Raw genomic sequence first — 17317 nt, forward strand, 5'->3', positions numbered from 1 at the left:
CGACTCATGTCGTAAGAGCTGACGGAATCAACTCCTGCAATCTTTTGAACATTACAATAACAATAATACATAAATAATAAAGTTTAGCGTGACTGCCCAGATTAGTTCTATTTAGAGATGGCATCACCTTGAAATGACGACTATCCTAGTTGTTGCCAACACATATAATTTCAAGAGGAAAAAGTCAGGAGAAGCTGCATTCAGAGTTAAATGAGAGAGAACGTATTCTTAGAATTAATTAATATAACGGTGGTGTGCCATTGCAGATTTAGCAAGGAAAAAATGCTCAAGAATAACTAAATATATTGGAATGAGAAATATGGCATATATTCAGAAAACATGCACCCTTTTGTAGTGATTGCTGGAGGCGAAATTTTTATTAATTGCTTATTGCTTTTTTGATTCTAACGTTTTCCCCCACTCAGTTCAAATGTTAATAATGCACAAACATAACAGTATATTGAACAATGGGCTGCAGATCCCAGTCGATTTGTTGCAGCTGTACATCCTAACATCTCATGCTTTGCTTTCCCTGCATGGGAAATAAACCCACAACCTGTTTTACTCGTTTCTGAGTCCAGTATTGTTGTTAGAGTCCCTGATTTCAATTTTTTTAAAAAATATGTTCAATCTCATGTATGGTGTAACACACAGTGCCTTGCAAAAGTTATCCATATACAAAAACTAAAGCATTTAAAATGAACTACTGAAGGTTCCCAAGAGCACATTGGCCTCCGTAATTCTTAAAGAGGATTAGAACAACCAGAACTCTTTCATGTTTATACCAGGTAGAAACAGGGCAATAACAGGCCATGCATACTTGTGAGTCTTTAATACTTGAATGGGAATTCTAATGGATAGCTCTCTCTCCCTTTCAAATCGATAACTTTATAGACGAATGCGCTCTAAAAACACACACACTTCATTTACCAGAACATTTTCTTAAAAAAAAATTAAATAAAAATGCTTTAATAAATGCTTGTAAGACAATGCATTTGCAGACAGCATGGTGAAATCTTAATCTTACTTTACATAATTTATTATAAATAATGCAAAATACATCTATAAGTGTCACTACAACAAACGTGAAATAAAACCCACTATGACCAAAAGACAAGCTACCACGACCAAGTAGTTAAAAAGAGAAAGGTGCTCCAGCATTCAATGTACATTCTGCAAACACTTCTGTAAACAGAAATGAACTCAGCATTTCTTGTCTTCTAATGAACTTCATCTCTGAGTCGACTGTAGGAGGTGTGACCACCCTCGTGTAGTCTACAGTAGTCCTGACCCAGCAGAGCCCTCTTCTTGCATGGCTGACCCAGCCGAGTGATACCGCTGCACAGCGAGCGACCTGACAAAGAATCACAAAAAATAAAAGGTTTGAAAAGAGAAAACAGTAAAAACAAGGTATTTTTCCATGTCTATCCATACCAAGACCTAAGATGAAAGTCAAAATAATGGCTTCATATAAACCGTTCACATTTGCCCTCTCTTTATTCATTTGCATAAAGCAGGAGAACCCCCTACACTGCACTTTTTTGATGCGTCTCTTATCCGACACACATCTGAGGTCTTGAATCAGGAGTGTTTGATTAGGGAGACATCGAACATGTGCCGTGTTGGGGGTTCTGCAGAACCAGGATTGGGAACCACTGGCATGAAGGGTCAATGATGAATTGATCTGGACTTTAATAAGACTTCGTTGAAGGATACCTGTTGCTGGCAAGTGAATGGTTGGGGCTTGAGCTTCGGGAGTGATTCACAGTCTCCAACACACCTCCTAGGTTCCTCTGAGGAACACTGTCAAACACTGCCTGCCAATCAGACAATGACTTCAAGAACATGCTGGAAGAAATGTGCCGTTTGCAATCTATTTATTTTATTTATTTAATGATTAATTTCTATGATTGTTTTTGTTTGTTTAGTGCATATCTATTCACATATCAATTGCGATTCTGCCAAAAAAAAAATCGATTTTCTAAATCAGTGGCAGCCACAAGGGGGCCTGGGGGTATTAATAAACATCCAATATTTTAACAATAGGCATGCTTATAAGCAACTAGTTAACAGTGATCCAAGAATTGGTAAAACTTTAGTATAGTGATCAATTCTCAATGAATTTTATTTATGTACTAAAAAGTTTGTAATAAAGCAATGCAGTCCTGAGACAGATGTGTGTTTTTCGTTTGTGTGTGTTTATTGATTTCATTTTTTTGATATTGGAATGGGAAGAAAAAAAATAAATACATTTCAAGGTTTACATTTAATTCCCAGTGAGTTTTTTTTTCTTCAAGAGCAATTAAATTTACTATTTGATTACAGTAGACAAAAAGCGTAAACGAGAATCAAATCTATGCATAAACTGAATCCAGCACCAACAAAACACCAACACCACCAACTCACTGCTCCAATGCTGTGGCGACTCTTGAATCTGGGGGTTGAATGGTTGGGTGTGCCTGTGATTAGATGACTGAACTTTGGTGGACCATGAGACTGAGACGGGGACATGGACAGTATGTATGGATCACCTACACCAAGGAAGGGAGAGAGATGGAGAGAGAGGTAATATTACACAAATGTGCTCTCTCTGAGATGATTTTGATGTGATGCTATATGGATTCTAGTTGGTTGCTCACTACTCTAGGTCAACAGAGTCCACCCCAAGTCTTTATTTGGCCTTTCGCACCACTTTAGTTCCAGAACTAAATGTACAGTACTAAAGTACTGGGACAATTTTGCGCGAACTATTTCCCAGTACCATATTAAGGGTTGCATTCACACTGACAGTGTGTACTAGGAAGTGACGTAAGCCGGTCGACAGTGATGTCATTTGTGTGCGGCATTCAACAACGTTAACAAAGAAGAACAATGTTATGATTAGGAGGATGGGGGTGGGTGTGATCTGTGATGTGTTTTTGTTGTATCTCGCGGGTTTCACAATAATGGACATGGAATGTCGACGTAAACGTAAAGCGATTAAAAGAACGGAAAGGAGGTCTAAGAGTCTCCAAAGACAACTGGCAGTGCTACATTGGCTACAAGTGCCTACATTTCAGCGTCCATATATTTATCGTTGTTCGTCATACTTGCTAAATAAGTTGACAACGTTTACAGTATGTTTTAAATAATGGCGGGTGAGGGCGTTTTCGAATGCGTCTGGCCAGTCAATGTCTACTTGTGTCACGGGTAGTACCAGTTGTGCTGGTTAGACCCTGCTCCAGAGTAGGAGCTAATCTGGTTCTCGAAAAATGCAGTCTGGTACTTAAAAAACACGCACCCAGTTCCTGCAGTGTGAAAACGCCAAAATGTTCTGGTACTATGAAAAGGTTCCTGTGTTGTGAAAGGCCCTTATGGCATTGCAAACACTGCAAAGTTTTGACAACCAGGGATTGTGATTTTTTTTTTTTTTTTTTTTTTTGAGGTGAGGTAACAAATCTACATTTAATGTGTGAGACCCATTATGCTTCAGCTAACATTCTCTGGTTCAAAACAGATCCGCGCATGCAACTTTACGAAAACTTTCGTGTTCAAACAAACACTTGTATGGCTTTGGAAAACTATATGGTGACGACTGACTTTTTATTTTTGGGTGAACCATCCCAATTTCCTATTGACTTTCATTGTAGCTTGTCCATACAAAGGAGGCTGATAAGAACCAAAACTCTTTGTTTCCACAGAAGTCAGTCAGTCATAGAGGTTTGGAATAACATGAGGGCAAGTACATGCCAGAATTATAATTTAGTTGCACTTTGCCTAATTATCATTTTAAGAAGTCTTAAATCTGGGAAAGGAAAAACAGGAATTGCGACGCTGCCTTATGTGATCAGTTAACTTCTCATTTTAGTCTTGTGTTGGCGGTTTTAGAGCAGTTCAATAACTACAGTGCATTTATGCCAAACGATTGCTCATGATAGCCTGCTGAAGAGTTAATCATGTTTTCTTTATGATTTTAATAGTTTTGTTATTAATTGATCTATTTTAATTGTTCATTTTTATATAAATATAGTGCATTTATGCCAAAAATTACACAAGATAGTAGAGAGAAAGAGAGAGAGATTGATAGATAGAGACAGACAGAAGAGAGATTGAACTTTTTTTTTTTTTTTTTTTTTTTTTTTTTAATGCATCTACAACAAACGTACACTGTTTTGCAGTTTAATGTAGTTTTTGAAGACACTATTAATTGCACATATCAGATGGAGACTTTTAGAATACACAGAACAAGAGACACAAGAGGAATTTACCCGTCATGAAACTCTCAACCTCCAAATCACAGTCTGGCTCATTCCTGCAACAAGAGGAGAGGTTGAAGAAATGTTGCTAGTTAACGGTTCGTTTCTTCACTCTCCTCCACAATCTTAAACTCACGGGACAGGAGTGGAAGAGGACATCTGGCAGCGCTCAGTTGATCGGCTCTGTTTTTCTGGGGTCTTCTCTTTAGGAGGGCCTAAAGGGAGAGGAGCGGGACTGCAGGTCTGGCCCTTTATTTTAGACAACGCCCAAAGCATCTGCAGGACAAACCAGCGACCTGGATCATAAACACAAGAATGTTAAGAGGACAGTCATGAACAAACGGTGAACAAAATGTTTGAAAGTGCAGAGGTGAATCATTTGTTCTCAGTACAGATACACTACCTAGAGAAAGTGTGAACAACAACAACGTGAGCGAGAGCAAGTCGAGCGCAGACTGCTGGTTGATGTCTGCGATCGCATTGATTGGGACCATGAGGAGCAGAGAGATGCGGGAGAACGTGGCACACTGCAGGAACGACAGCAGCACCGCAGACAACAGGAAGTAACCAGCATGCATCACACACATCCACAGAGCACGCAGACTCAGGCCTAGGAGGAGAATTACACATTCATCCAGAACATATACCCATATTTTTCTTCTTGTTTATTAATTTGCACACAATCTATGCACCTGCCCAGCCAAGATAGCCTTGGATCATCTGCAGTCTGTCCTCCAGGCGATGCTGCATGTTGTCCAGATACGTCAGCATGTATCCCAGAGTGCCATTCATGCGCTCCAGCTTCCTCATGAGCTCAGAGTAGAACTGAGCCGTTGTGTTCTGCTGCTGCAGGAAGCCGTTCAGATTGAGCTCTGGATCACAGACACGGCCATTTAAGTTTAGTTGCTGAAATGGTGCTAATGTGTTTTGGATATTTGCAAATACATTGTTCGGTGCTTGCAGGGTTGCGTTCTTAAAGAAAATGTTGGATATGTATACTGTATATATACACACCACTAGTCTAAAGTTTGGAATTATTACTCTGTGTGTGTGTCTTATTTTATTTTTTAATAAGTCTCTATATACACACACACCAAGGCTGCATTTATTTGTTATTTATTAATTTTCTATTGTAATATACTGTAAAGCGTAATTTATTTGTTGTTAAAAGCTAAAAATTCAGTATCGTTACTCCAGTCTTCAGAAATCATTCTAATTTGCTGCTCAAGAAACATTTCTGATTATTATTAATACTGAAAACAGTTGTGCTGCTTCATGTTTGCTGAAACCAACACACCACCAAATGTTTGAGGTAAGATTTTAAGAAGTTAATTTTTAGAAATGTAAAGAAATTATTTTATTTCTATTTTAGAAATTTTATTTTGTATTAATTATAATGATCAAGTGACAGAAAAGACATGTGTTACAGAACGTATAATGTATTTATGCCTGTATGTATTTATTTGACACTTATTAGTCAACAAACCCTGAAAAAGAGCATCACGGTTTACATAAAAAAAATAAAATAAAAGTGTGTGTGTGTGTATATATATATATATATATATATATATATATATATATATATATATATATATATATATATATATATATATATATATATATATATAAAATAAAATAAAAAAATAAAAAAAATAAGCTGCAAAAACAGTGTTTCCAATCATTGTTTCCCATGTTCCCAACACTGATAAGAATAGCAGAGCACCAAATAATAATTGAAAATAATTGAGCAGCAAATCAGCATATTAGAATGATTTCTGAAGACTGGAGTAATGATGCTGAAAATTCAGCTTTGATCACAAGAAAACATTACATTTCAAAACACATTACAATTTATAGCAACTGCTGTATTTGAATATTTCACTAGATGACTATATTTTGATGAGGAAGAAAAAAAAAAAAAAAAAAAAAAAAAAAAAACAACCTTGGGGAGCAGGAGAGACTTATTTTCAAAAAACAAAGAAAAACAAACAAACAAAAAAATAGCATTGTAATTCTTCCAAATGTTTGTTGTTACATTGGTAACAACAAATGGTAATGTATCATTTCCGAAGTAATCACCCATTTTTTCATAGATGTCCTGAGCACTTCCTCGGACCACAGCCAGGTCCTCAAGAATCGCCTGATGTCCTTCCTGCACTTCTGCACTCTGATCCTTCAGCTGCCCACTTACATTCTCTGCAAACGTGTAACAGAAACAAAACAAAGATACAAAACATTCTAACAACCGGCGGTCAGATATGACTAATGCTATCGGTCACTTTACTCTCATATCTTAAAGGATTAGCTCAGTTCCAGAATAAAATCTCCTGATAATTCACCCGCCCCCATGTCATCCAAGATGTTCATGTCTTACGGTCTTCAGTAGCAAAGAACATCGTTGTCTTACCTTTGCAAACAGTGGGTCGGTACTTCAGCCTGCGTCATGTGTGGCCTTTTCAACGTGAGTACATCATGTGTGAAGTCGAGCTAGTGCAAGACAAGCATTTGTAGTATATACATTTTTATTTTTTAAAGAAAATGACCGATCATTTCGCTAGATGAGACCCTTTTTCCTCGGCTGGGATCGTGTAGAACCCTTTGAATCTGTGCTGAAACTGCATTTTGGACCTTCAGCCCATTGATCCCCAGTGAAGTCCATTATATGGAGAAAAATCCTGGAATGTTTTCCTCAAACCAAATCTTCAGGACATTTTTATTCTGGAAGTGAGCTAATCCTTTAACCAAGATACTATGAAGATATTAAACCACTGATAAAGTGAGAACTCACAGGTCAGCTTTGAACAAACGCATTTATCTGTGACTGACCCATTCTCTGTGTGATGCCCTGAATTAACTGAGCCACCAGCTGCTGCCCGGTGCTGATGAGAGCCTTCTCCTGCGCCAGTCTCTGCAGATTTTCACTGATGGAGGCATCTAGCTGCTCTTGCCCTTCCTTTAGGGTCCCTTGCTGGAGCTGTAGGACGCTGTGACCCTCCAGCAGCTTGTCCAGTGACGCGGCGGTCATCTCCTTCAGCTCTTTCTGACCCTCCTGCAGATCAACAAACACAAAGAGCCATACAACAGTGAAGTCAACACGAAAGTGCATTCACAACCCATACTACCCATAATGTGAGATCTCAGAATGAGACAGAAGCACCCGAGCGAGCTTTCTTTTGGAATAAACATGACACGATTGTGCACAGTAAGACCAGGAGCAAAACAAACATGAAATTAAGATCTTTATAACACACCTTTAGGTCTTTCATAGCATCTAGTTGGTTAGTTGCGGTGGAGATCAGGGCGTTGACGGTAAGCTCGGCTCGCTTGCGGAAGTGCTGCTGGCGCGTGGCGTAACACACGGAGCGCGCTCGGTTACTGACAATGTGATATGCATTCCACGTATCCGAGTCCATGTCTGCTGTGCACTCTTTTATAGACTGCAGGGAGAGATAATAACGGTTTAATCAGACTCAATGAATTTCACATGCAAAGCACTACACAACTAGAGCTGCTTGTGTCGACTGAGAATGACAAGTATTTCACTTGCAAACAGTTCAGCAGATTTAGGACCTATAAAACAGCAAAGCTGTGGCCATTGCTCATACCATTTCTTCAGTGCAAGGGTAAGTCCGGCGACCCTCCACCTCTGATTGGCAGTTGAACAAAGCCACGCCCAGTTTGGCCAGCTGCTCCTCTGACAGGCCGCTGCAAGCAGCTTTGAGCTGAGCAACAACCTGTTTAAACAAGAAGCATACGTGTGTCTATAAAAGCAGAATAACAGCTTAAATGCACTTTCATTTTCTCTGTGTGCCGGCATATTTCTGATAGAAAGAATAAATCATGGCAGGACACAAAGAGCTCGACCCTTCTTATAAAAATAGCGAATAGCTTAAATCGTTTACTATCCTCCATATAGTGCACTACGTGCTATTCACCACACAAAAATTAGTTAGTGTGTGTACAAAGCAAACTAATTCAGACACTGCTTTAGCATCTTTTTTAAAAAGTAGAGGGTGGGTCGATTTAGATGCTAGATTTGATCGGACATAAAATCTGATGAGAAGCTGAAGTGCAGAATGATGCTGTCAAAAGTTTGATTCACATTGGTTGTAAAAAATACTGTACATTTTTATTGCATATATCACCTAGATGTCAATTTTGGAGCAAAACTGTGTGTGTGTACATATATATATACATATATATATAGATATCAATTTTGGAGCAAAATATATACATATATATATATATTATATATATTATATCTATAGATATATATATATATATATATATATATATATATATATATATATATATATATATATTTTTATATATATGCTTTTTTATTGCCTACCAATGTGAATTTGGTGACAAACTGCTTTGAAGCAATATGTATCGTATATAGCACTATATAAAGAAAACGGACTTGACATGGTTGTTGTATTGCCTGTCATTAACTGATAGCTGATTGTGAAATTCTTGCCATACACACTGTGCAGTGCTTACCCGGAAATGGCAGCTATCCAGCGGACTGAGTTCCATCTGCTTTGCTTCTGCCAAAAACTTCTCATCAACAACACTCATTTCAAAGGCCGGAGTCTCTCCGTGGAGCAGAACGGGGGCAATAGTTTCCTCTGGAGGAGCAGGAGCGGGGGCAGACTTCTTCAGCCAGTCAAAGAAAGCATGCACCTCGCCGAACTGCATACTGAACACCCACAGCATCACAAACCAAAGCCCCATCCTCAGCAACCGCCCTGCACACAGACCCCCAGGACAGGTGTAAAACATAACAAACATTTCCCTTTTGTTCAGCTGCTCCTGAAAACACTTGGTAGCTGGCAACATAAAATACATTAAATATATGCAACATGGTGATCGGTTAAAAACATCCTGTATTCTCAATTTTTAAAACAAACAAATACACTGCTGTTCAAAAGTTTGGGATCAGCAGAACTTGTAATGCTTTTTTTTTTTTTTTTTTTTTAAGAAGTCTACTCTGCTCATCAAGGTGGCATTTAAAAAAAAGTTAATATTGCGAAATATTATTACATCATTGAAAATAATGGTTTTCTATTTTAACATACTTTAAAATGTGATTTATTCCTGTGATCAAAGCTGTATTTTCAGCATCATTACTCCAGTCTTCAGAGTGTCACATGATCTTCAGAAATCACTCTGATATGCCGATTTAATATCAGTATTGGAAACCCTTTTTGCTGCTTAATATTTATTTGGAACCTGTGACTTTTTTCAGGATACTTTGATAAATAAAAAGATAAGAAATGTTTTGTAACAATATACACTACCGTTCAAAAGTTTGGGGTCAGTATTTTATTTATTAATATTTTTGAAAAAAAAAAAAAAAAAAAAAAAAAAAAAATGGACGTGTTAAATTGATAGAAAGTTGAATCCTAAACTTTTGAACAGCAGTGTATATAAATACATAAAAAAGCCCTGCTTCTCTGGTTTGAGCAAACTGAACTGGACTTTTACAGCGTGCATTGTAATCAGAAATGCATGTTATAAAATTAATATAAGATCGATACTCAAATGTACAATTTAACCCCGATTGCATTGAACGCCTGTATTAACACATTCTCTGCACTCACCTCAATACGCACTACAGAGTCTGCTAGATAAACTCTTCAGCTGAGATTAATCCCAATGCTTCCAGCAAACACTCATCTAAACGCTCCAGTAAGGATTCGACTGTTTAAATGGACTCACAGCAGCCAATCAGCGGCAGCGGGGTGCTACAGAAACATCGCGATATTTGCTGGTTAAAACAGGCGCGAGATTTGACGAGCCTTGCGTGTTTACTGACACTCGGAAGTGGGAGATTGCTGAAGAAAGATAAATAAGATACTGATAAAAGCTATTTATAGTCGTGTTTATTAGCGGTGATTATGTAAGAATTCGTTGTAACTCTACGGCGAGCCCAAGGAAGAAGAAGGGATGTTTCTGTTGGAGTGCGCGGATGTTGTTGTTTGTGATGGAGAGTAAACCGGTTCCCGCGAAGCTCCTGCACGCCGCTCCTCCGTACGGACACATCATCGCTCACGAGCGCTGGAGAGGCTCGGCCCTCGTGCACAGCCTCAGAGGTCGGTGTTTTTGAAAACACACTTTCACACTAACGTTAGTCATTTAACTTCATATTAACATTTTTAGATTTAAAAAGTGACGGATACGTTTGTTTTGCTTTATAGCAATATTTATAATTAATATTTTATGTATGCTAAATACACGCCTTCAAATCAGCTTCACACAACAGACCTGGCTCACTAAATTCAGTTTCAGTTGTTGTGTGTGTGTGTTTTTTTTTTTTTTTTTTTTTTAGTTCAGTTTTAGTTATTTTAAAACACCAATTTATACTACACGAAAATGAGAAGTGATGCATTGGAAACAAGCTTATAATATTTCTATTCCTGAATGAATACTTTGTGGTCTGCGCCTGTGTTAAACAATACATTACCCAGACCTAGGGACAAAAAAAAGTAACTATATATAATCACCATTATATAAACCCTGGCTCATCAGAAGTTTCTGTTTCTCCTGTACAGCGATCGATTAATTTCTTAAGATCTGTATTTGCTTCTAGTCTTATGTGTTGCAATTTTGTAAATATCAGTATAATCACAGATCTGGTCTAATGTAAATAGATGCAGCTAAAACAACTTGTGTCTTGTCAGGGAGTGTGAAGACGATCTTCGAGGAGGAGCTGGGTGTCGTGGACTTCTGTCTCAGTAATAAAACCTGTGTCCTGTATGTGTCAGAAAGCGATTTGGTGGCAGGAAACAGCCACAGGAGGAATATTGTCCGATTTAGAAATGTAAAGCTCTGATCAGATTGGGATATTTTGGAATTTATTTTGTGGTGGTTTATGGTCGAATAAAACCGAACTGGCGTTGCTGTTGTAGGCGAACAGCGGTCTGCAGGGTATTGTGATCGTGGAGAAGACTCACCTGAGTGAGCAGTACTTCAGCGGATTGCAGAAGCTTGTGGTTTTGGAGCTTGGTTTGACTCTTCTGCCTGTGTCCACCGCTCCCGAAGCGGCTCAGCTTATAGCACAGATGGTGAGTGAACCCCCATCCTTTTATTTGTATATATGCTTGTACATACACAATGCATTTCGATTATAATAATTAGGCGCTATTTTGTGTGAGTGTGTTTTTGTGCTGGTAGCATGGCTGCTCTTGATCATCCTGTTGGATTTATACAAAACAATTCTGCAAGGCCACATGTTCTTCATACGTGGATGTTTCAGTGCTGTTCATCGGGAGATCCTAACACAGCTGTCCTCCGCAGGTTCTTGGAGAGAACAAGGAGAACCCGTTCCGCAGGAAGAGCGTGTGCAGACTGCTGGAGCCGGTGGTGTTGAGTCTGGTTCAGCAGATTCCCGGCGTTGGAAAGGTGAAGGCCATGCAGCTCCTCCAGCGGTTCCCCAGCATCCATCAGCTCAGTGGAGCTTCGGTGCACGAGCTGGAGCCCATCGTGGGACAGGCCACAGCCCAGCATATCACTGCATTCTTCCACAAGCAGTTCACATAGGGATGCATGTTACCAAAACAAGCAAATTCAGCATTTCAGCACGTTTTAAACCGTGCCTTGGATGTGATTGTGCTGATTTTCTCAGTGTATTTCTACGAAACTGCCATGTTTTATGAAGTAGTAAAATTAACAATTGTATTGTAGAATTTAGCCACACATTAAATGAATTTCTGCAATTAACATTAGGACTTCCACCAAAAAGACAAAAGGTGGCGCTAAAGACTCAGTTGCATGTTGTGTTTGTTTGTTACTCACTCATTTTGCTTTTAAGTGTGGGATGTTTTTTTGTTTTTGTTTTTTTTTTTTTTTTTGTGTATAAATAAATACATTTGCAAAAACAAGGGATGATATTAATGATTAATGTGTTTGTTGTACAGTTGGGCCTGAGACCACATTGATCTTTTGAGATTTTAATTTAAACTTTGTAATGAAGTTATTATTGTTATTATTATTATTATTATTATTATTGGATTTAAAAAATAAAATAGATATAAGGACAAAATAATAAATAAATAAATACTTAAGACTCTGCCCTATTTGTATGTCTCACTAATCAAATAACCACATTAGTGGCACTGACCATGTGAACAGTCATGATCTGATTGGTTTTCTTCCAAAATGTAAAAAAAAAAAAAAAAACTAAATTTAACCGCATTTTCACTTGTGATGTCAGACTTAAACTGAGCCATAATTTTTAAACGGAGCCAGATCTATAAATTCTGAAAGTAATACTGTTAATTGGTTAAGTTTAGTTTTCTTTCTTTATACAGTGAAAAACCTGTAATAAATCTGATGAGGCATTTTTGTGTGTTTTACAGTAAAACGTTATGCGTTTGTTTTTAAGTAATGGCACTGTGCACACGCACACAATTATCCACATATATTAATATTTTTTATAGTTGGTATTTATTGTGGATACATATATTTGTGATGCATTTCTTTTTGTCACCTCTGATTTAAGGTAAATTACAATTTTAGTAATTTGTTGTACCGTACTTTTTACTGTAACTATCAGTTTATTATTATTATTATTATTATTATTATTATTATTATTATTATTTGGAGTACATAATCTGGTCTCTGTCTCCCTCTGTCAGCACACATACAGTGCATGTCTCTGTCTGTAGCTCCTGTGATCTATTGGTTTTCTGCTCGACTTCCTCTTTTAAGTGTCGCACACTGCTGGCAGAGCTTCAGCCTTCCTGCTGGACTACAAAGCAGCTCACTCTCAACGCTTTCCTGCGCGAGATCAGCTGAAAACGGGCCTCCTTTATCTGCATGCAGTGAACAGCTACAGCCACAAATTCACGACTTGACTTCTTAAATTCCACACTGGGGATCCTTTCAGGACGAAAGAGGAAACCTCTGCGTTGCAAACACAAGTCTGTGTGCATACGGGATCACCCTGTACCCGTCCTTTCAGATGCTCTTCTATAGGTCCTTTTACTGGCTGAATCTGCGTCAGTAAACATGCCATAAACTATGTTTAACTTTCTCTACTGAGTATCTGTTGCTGCCCTTTTTACGGGATCACCCTGTAATATATTATATATATATGTATATATATATATATATATATATATATATATATATATATATATATATATTATTTATTTTTATTATATTATTATTATTATGTAAGTGCAAAGGTAATAATGCATCAAATGATGGTTTTGTGAAATGCCAGCCCTTATGTGCACCGCGTGTGTGGATCAGTCGTGCCGCGCGCTCGTTAACATTCTGTCCGGAGAGCGCGCGATGCGGCGCCTGCGCGGCCTTTTCACCGTGTTCCTATCCTCTGGAGCGAGTTGAAGAGAGGAAGCCCAGCTCTCTGTTCGTGCGCGAGCTGAAATGGTTGGAGTAGAGAGGAAGAGGACAGAGGCTCAGAGGAGCATCATGAAAGACAGCGAGCTTAAACGAGACTCCGGCATCCCTGAGCGCGTGACACTCAAGAAGGAGATTGGACTTCTGAGCGCGTGCGCGATCATCATCGGTGAGGAAACTTTATAACTTGTTTTTTCTTTCTGACTGTGGGCCATTCTTCTAACATGTAAACCTATCAAGACTTATAAAGACAAATGCATCACAGGTATTCGCCATTTTGTTTGTACATTTATATGAACATTTATATTTGGTGATTTTATGCACAATAAAACACATTATGGACTTTTGAAGTAGTCAAATCCATGTTATATATTTCTTACCATAGATTAGCTTGTGATTGCTATATATATATATAATTAATAAAATAGTAACTGTGATCGTTTTGGTATCATGTATTACCAAATACAACAGAATACCTTAAAAGGACTTTGGTATTGCATGTTATATATTTTATTTATGTATTCCTCAGATACATATTTATTTATTGTCTGTCTTAAAATCTATTCTCGGATAACAAAATGCAATACAATACAAACATTAAGTGTTATAAAACAACTTAAGTTTGCAGATATTTATTTATTTATATTTTTACATGATTACTTATGTCTAGATTCAGTGTTGGGTAAAGTTACTTTTAAAAGTAATGAATTAAACAATATTGTGTTATTTCCTTAAAAAAAAAGTAACTAATTACATTACTTAGTTACGTTTTTTATGGAAAGTAATGTGTTACGTTACTTTGGTGTTACTTTTTCTCATCTGCCTGGGCCTCATTTTTCTCTCTTCCCAAAAAAAACAAAAAAAAAAACTCAAATGTTGTGTTTATCTAAAGTCATTTTTGCTTATTACTGTGGTTGACCTGGATCATTGAAGTTCAGCAGCAAAGATACTGGTTAATAAAATGAAATTAAATACATAAAGGATATTTGTGTTCTTTAACATGTTTGATTCATGCCCTGAGTTTGCATTTCACTGTTTGTATTGATTTTGAGGAATACTGAATCTGTTTTCTGAGCAAGTGAGATGATAAATGCATGTTAATATTTAGTCTAGATCTACAGTAACATCATGTTCACACAGCGCACACAACGCCTCTGAACTCACTCCTGATTTCTCTCAACATGAGGACAGAAGAGCTGCCAGTCAATAAATGAGAAAACTAAGTAACTGGCATTAAAAAAGTAACTCAGATATTTTCTTGTAAATTAAAAAGTAATGCATTAATTTACTAGTTACTTGAAAAAGGAATCTATTTGTACTGCGTTACTCCAACACTGTGTAAATTCAGCATCCTCCGTGTGGGCCTCTCAGATGTGTTTGTCCTCTTAAAAGAGCCGAATGAAAGCTAAAGATTGTTCCCTGCGCGCCTGATGGCAGCCGGCTCTGTGACTGGGAGCAGTAGATTATTTATGCCTGCTGTTATGTAATCTCGTTGTGCGACACTTGGGTGCTTGAGAGAAGAGCTGCCAGGAAGTGGGTTAGTGAGGGGGGTGATCATTGTGTGCCTATGAAACTCTCACAGGTACTACAGCAGGGCCACAGGGGTGACGTTGACTGGGCAAGTCTTTTTGCTTGCTGCTGTTTGTGTCTGGTATTGGGTTAGTATTTATAGTGTAGTACTCTAGTACTCTAAATATCAGTTTTGTTACATATCAACTTAGGAATCACCGGGTGGCAAATGAATGCAATATATATATATATATATTTATATATATATATATATATATATATATATATATATATATTGCATTCACTTGACACCCAGTGATTACTATAACTAGTGTACACTGAGTGTAAGAGAAATCCAGTGATCTCAAAAGATAAATATTGTACATTTTAAATGTAAAAATCAGTTTTCTGGGGTGCGCTATAGCATCAGTGGCTAGCAATAATTTAACAAATTAAATTAAATTAAATGCATAAAGAAATACATACATACCAGTGCATTGTTATTGTGTTCACTAGTTTATCCAAGAGCGTTTACTTGTGTGCTTAGGTTTATAAAGTGGCATTCAGATGGTTATGCAAATATAATCATCATCATCATCATCATCATCATCTTTATTGGCTAGTAAAATATAAAGCTGTGAATGTGAAATATTCTGAACACTGAACACAAAAAGACACCAGGCTTGCACTGTCAGTCACATGTTTCTCTCTCTTCTCAGGTAACATTATTGGCTCAGGGATCTTCATCTCTCCTAAGGGTGTTCTGGAGCATTCAGGTTCGGTTGGCCTGGCACTGGTGGTGTGGGTGCTAGGAGGAGGCATCGCTGCTCTGGGCTCCCTTTGCTACGCTGAACTAGGGGTCACCATCCCTAAATCTGGGGGAGACTATTCCTACGTCACAGAGATTTTTGGTGGTCTCATGGGGTATGACAAGTCCATATATAATCTACTAAACAGTGAATGGAAATCAAATGTCCGTCATATGCTGAATGTGTTGTGCTGCTCTCCAGGTTTCTGCTGTTGTGGAGTGCAGTACTGATCATGTATCCCACCACACTGGCAGTCATCGCTCTCACGTTCTCCAACTATGTGCTTCAGCCTGTTTTCCCATACTGCATTCCTCCATACATAGCCACACGCATGCTCTCCACTATCTGCATATGTGAGTGCTTTGCCTCTCTGTGTATACAGTTTATTTCTCGAAACAGCTAGCTGTTTAAAGTGGGCAGAGTGAAATGGCTTTAGTGAACCTGATGATTCAACAGAATTTAACCAAGAGACTGAAAAAGAATTTGAATCAGAAGTGTGTTTGCTGCTCAACTTATGGAAACTGCAGATATAATGACTGTTTTCACACAGGTTTTCCTAACCTATGAATGCTTGCAATTAGATAGAAGAATGTATGTCATGAGAAGACATACTTTTATTTTTAAAGTACTTTAATTCTGGTTTTAAGTAAATAGTTTTTTCTTGGACCAGGGCCAGCAGCACTTGACGGCTCAGTGATGGAGCGGCGTGGCTCTATGGCATGTGATTGCTGCATTAGCTCTTATTATTCAAGTCTGTTATGTGGAGTCATTCACACAAACCAAAACAACAGCAGCAAGAGAGCGCCAGGAAAACGCAAGGCCTTCCATCTCCTCACAGACCTGCTCTTTGCTCCCGGGTTTTGTTCTCATTCAAATAGATTTGTTTCAATTGGGCTTCAACTTCTCTTGGTAGAGGGAAAGTAATTATGAAAGAGTGTGTAAGCTGTGACACTGATGGATGAGCCCACAGAATTACAAATCCACTCCCCTTTTTAGCGTTCCCACATTTCTGTCACCAAACAAGTATTTCCTGATGCCAACAAGTCATATTCCTAACATGAAACTTTAGTCACATCATTAGAAAAAAACACTGAATTTGAAGTCACGCATTGAAGTGAATCAATCAAGACATTATGCAATCTTTTATGTGTGTGTTGTTTTTGTGTGACTAGATGGAATTCATTGTGTGTGTGTGTGTGTGTGTGTGTGTGTGTGTGTGTGTGTGTGTGTGTGTGTGTGTGTGTGTGTGTGTGAATGTTTGCAGTGTTTTTGACATGGGTGAACTGCTACAGTGTGCGTTTGGCCACACGGATCCAGGACGCCTTTACCGTGGGGAAGCTTCTGGCTCTGGGGCTCATCATTACTGTGGGTTTAGTGCAGATCTTCGGAGGTGAG

General features: G+C 38.1%; 3 protein-coding genes across 3 annotated transcripts in view; 2 read left to right on the plus strand and 1 right to left on the minus strand.

Moving 5' to 3' along the window:
* Nucleotides 1-352: 352 nt before the first annotated feature.
* On the minus strand, nucleotides 353-9980 carry LOC109050737 (protein brambleberry-like). The gene is made up of 13 exons (XM_019068311.2): nucleotides 9842-9980; nucleotides 8739-8986; nucleotides 7841-7969; nucleotides 7487-7672; nucleotides 7062-7284; nucleotides 6315-6431; nucleotides 4928-5107; nucleotides 4639-4845; nucleotides 4372-4531; nucleotides 4248-4291; nucleotides 2407-2531; nucleotides 1717-1817; nucleotides 353-1365 (listed from the first exon to the last, which is right to left on the minus strand). Exons 2-13 carry the CDS (start codon nucleotides 8970-8972, stop codon nucleotides 1221-1223), a joined length of 1851 nt encoding a protein of 616 aa, XP_018923856.2. The 5' UTR covers nucleotides 8973-8986; nucleotides 9842-9980; the 3' UTR covers nucleotides 353-1220.
* Nucleotides 9981-10006: 26 nt separating this feature from the next.
* On the plus strand, nucleotides 10007-11801 carry faap24 (FA core complex associated protein 24). The gene is made up of 4 exons (XM_019068313.2): nucleotides 10007-10333; nucleotides 10922-11061; nucleotides 11150-11305; nucleotides 11538-11801. The coding sequence occupies exons 1-4, from the start codon at nucleotides 10210-10212 to the stop codon at nucleotides 11778-11780; spliced, it is 663 nt and encodes a 220-aa protein (XP_018923858.1). The 5' UTR covers nucleotides 10007-10209; the 3' UTR covers nucleotides 11781-11801.
* Nucleotides 11802-13447: 1646 nt separating this feature from the next.
* Nucleotides 13448-17317, plus strand: part of LOC109090998 (asc-type amino acid transporter 1-like) — a 13739-nt gene continuing 9869 nt past the window's right edge. Inside the window, exons 1-4 of the mRNA XM_042715772.1 lie at nucleotides 13448-13773; nucleotides 15833-16037; nucleotides 16124-16275; nucleotides 17187-17312. Coding sequence (XP_042571706.1) covers nucleotides 13632-13773; nucleotides 15833-16037; nucleotides 16124-16275; nucleotides 17187-17312 — 625 coding nt within the window. The 5' untranslated portion in view covers nucleotides 13448-13631. The remainder of the gene's footprint in view (nucleotides 13774-15832; nucleotides 16038-16123; nucleotides 16276-17186; nucleotides 17313-17317) is intronic.

The sequence above is a fragment of the Cyprinus carpio genome, chromosome A25, assembly GCF_018340385.1.
Source record: "Cyprinus carpio isolate SPL01 chromosome A25, ASM1834038v1, whole genome shotgun sequence".
Lineage (NCBI taxonomy): Eukaryota > Metazoa > Chordata > Actinopteri > Cypriniformes > Cyprinidae > Cyprinus > Cyprinus carpio.

What these genes read in the sequence shown, in the direction of transcription:
- LOC109050737 (XM_019068311.2), bottom strand. Translation starts at nt 8,972, where the DNA reads ATGGGGCTTTGGTTTGTGATGCTGTGGGTGTTCAGTATGCAGTTCGGC. An exon ending in ACCCTTGCACTGAAGAAATG is followed by an intron (nt 7,673 to 7,840) that starts GTATGAGCAATG and finishes CTCTCCCTGCAG; the next exon opens with TCTATAAAAGAGTGCACAGC. An exon ending in GTTGTTCACACTTTCTCTAG is followed by an intron (nt 4,532 to 4,638) that starts GTAGTGTATCTG and finishes TTTATGATCCAG; the next exon opens with GTCGCTGGTTTGTCCTGCAG.
- faap24 (XM_019068313.2), top strand. Translation starts at nt 10,210, where the DNA reads ATGTTGTTGTTTGTGATGGAGAGTAAACCGGTTCCCGCGAAGCTCCTG. An exon ending in CCTCGTGCACAGCCTCAGAG is followed by an intron (nt 10,334 to 10,921) that starts GTCGGTGTTTTT and finishes GTGTCTTGTCAG; the next exon opens with GGAGTGTGAAGACGATCTTC. An exon ending in ATATTGTCCGATTTAGAAAT is followed by an intron (nt 11,062 to 11,149) that starts GTAAAGCTCTGA and finishes TTGCTGTTGTAG; the next exon opens with GCGAACAGCGGTCTGCAGGG.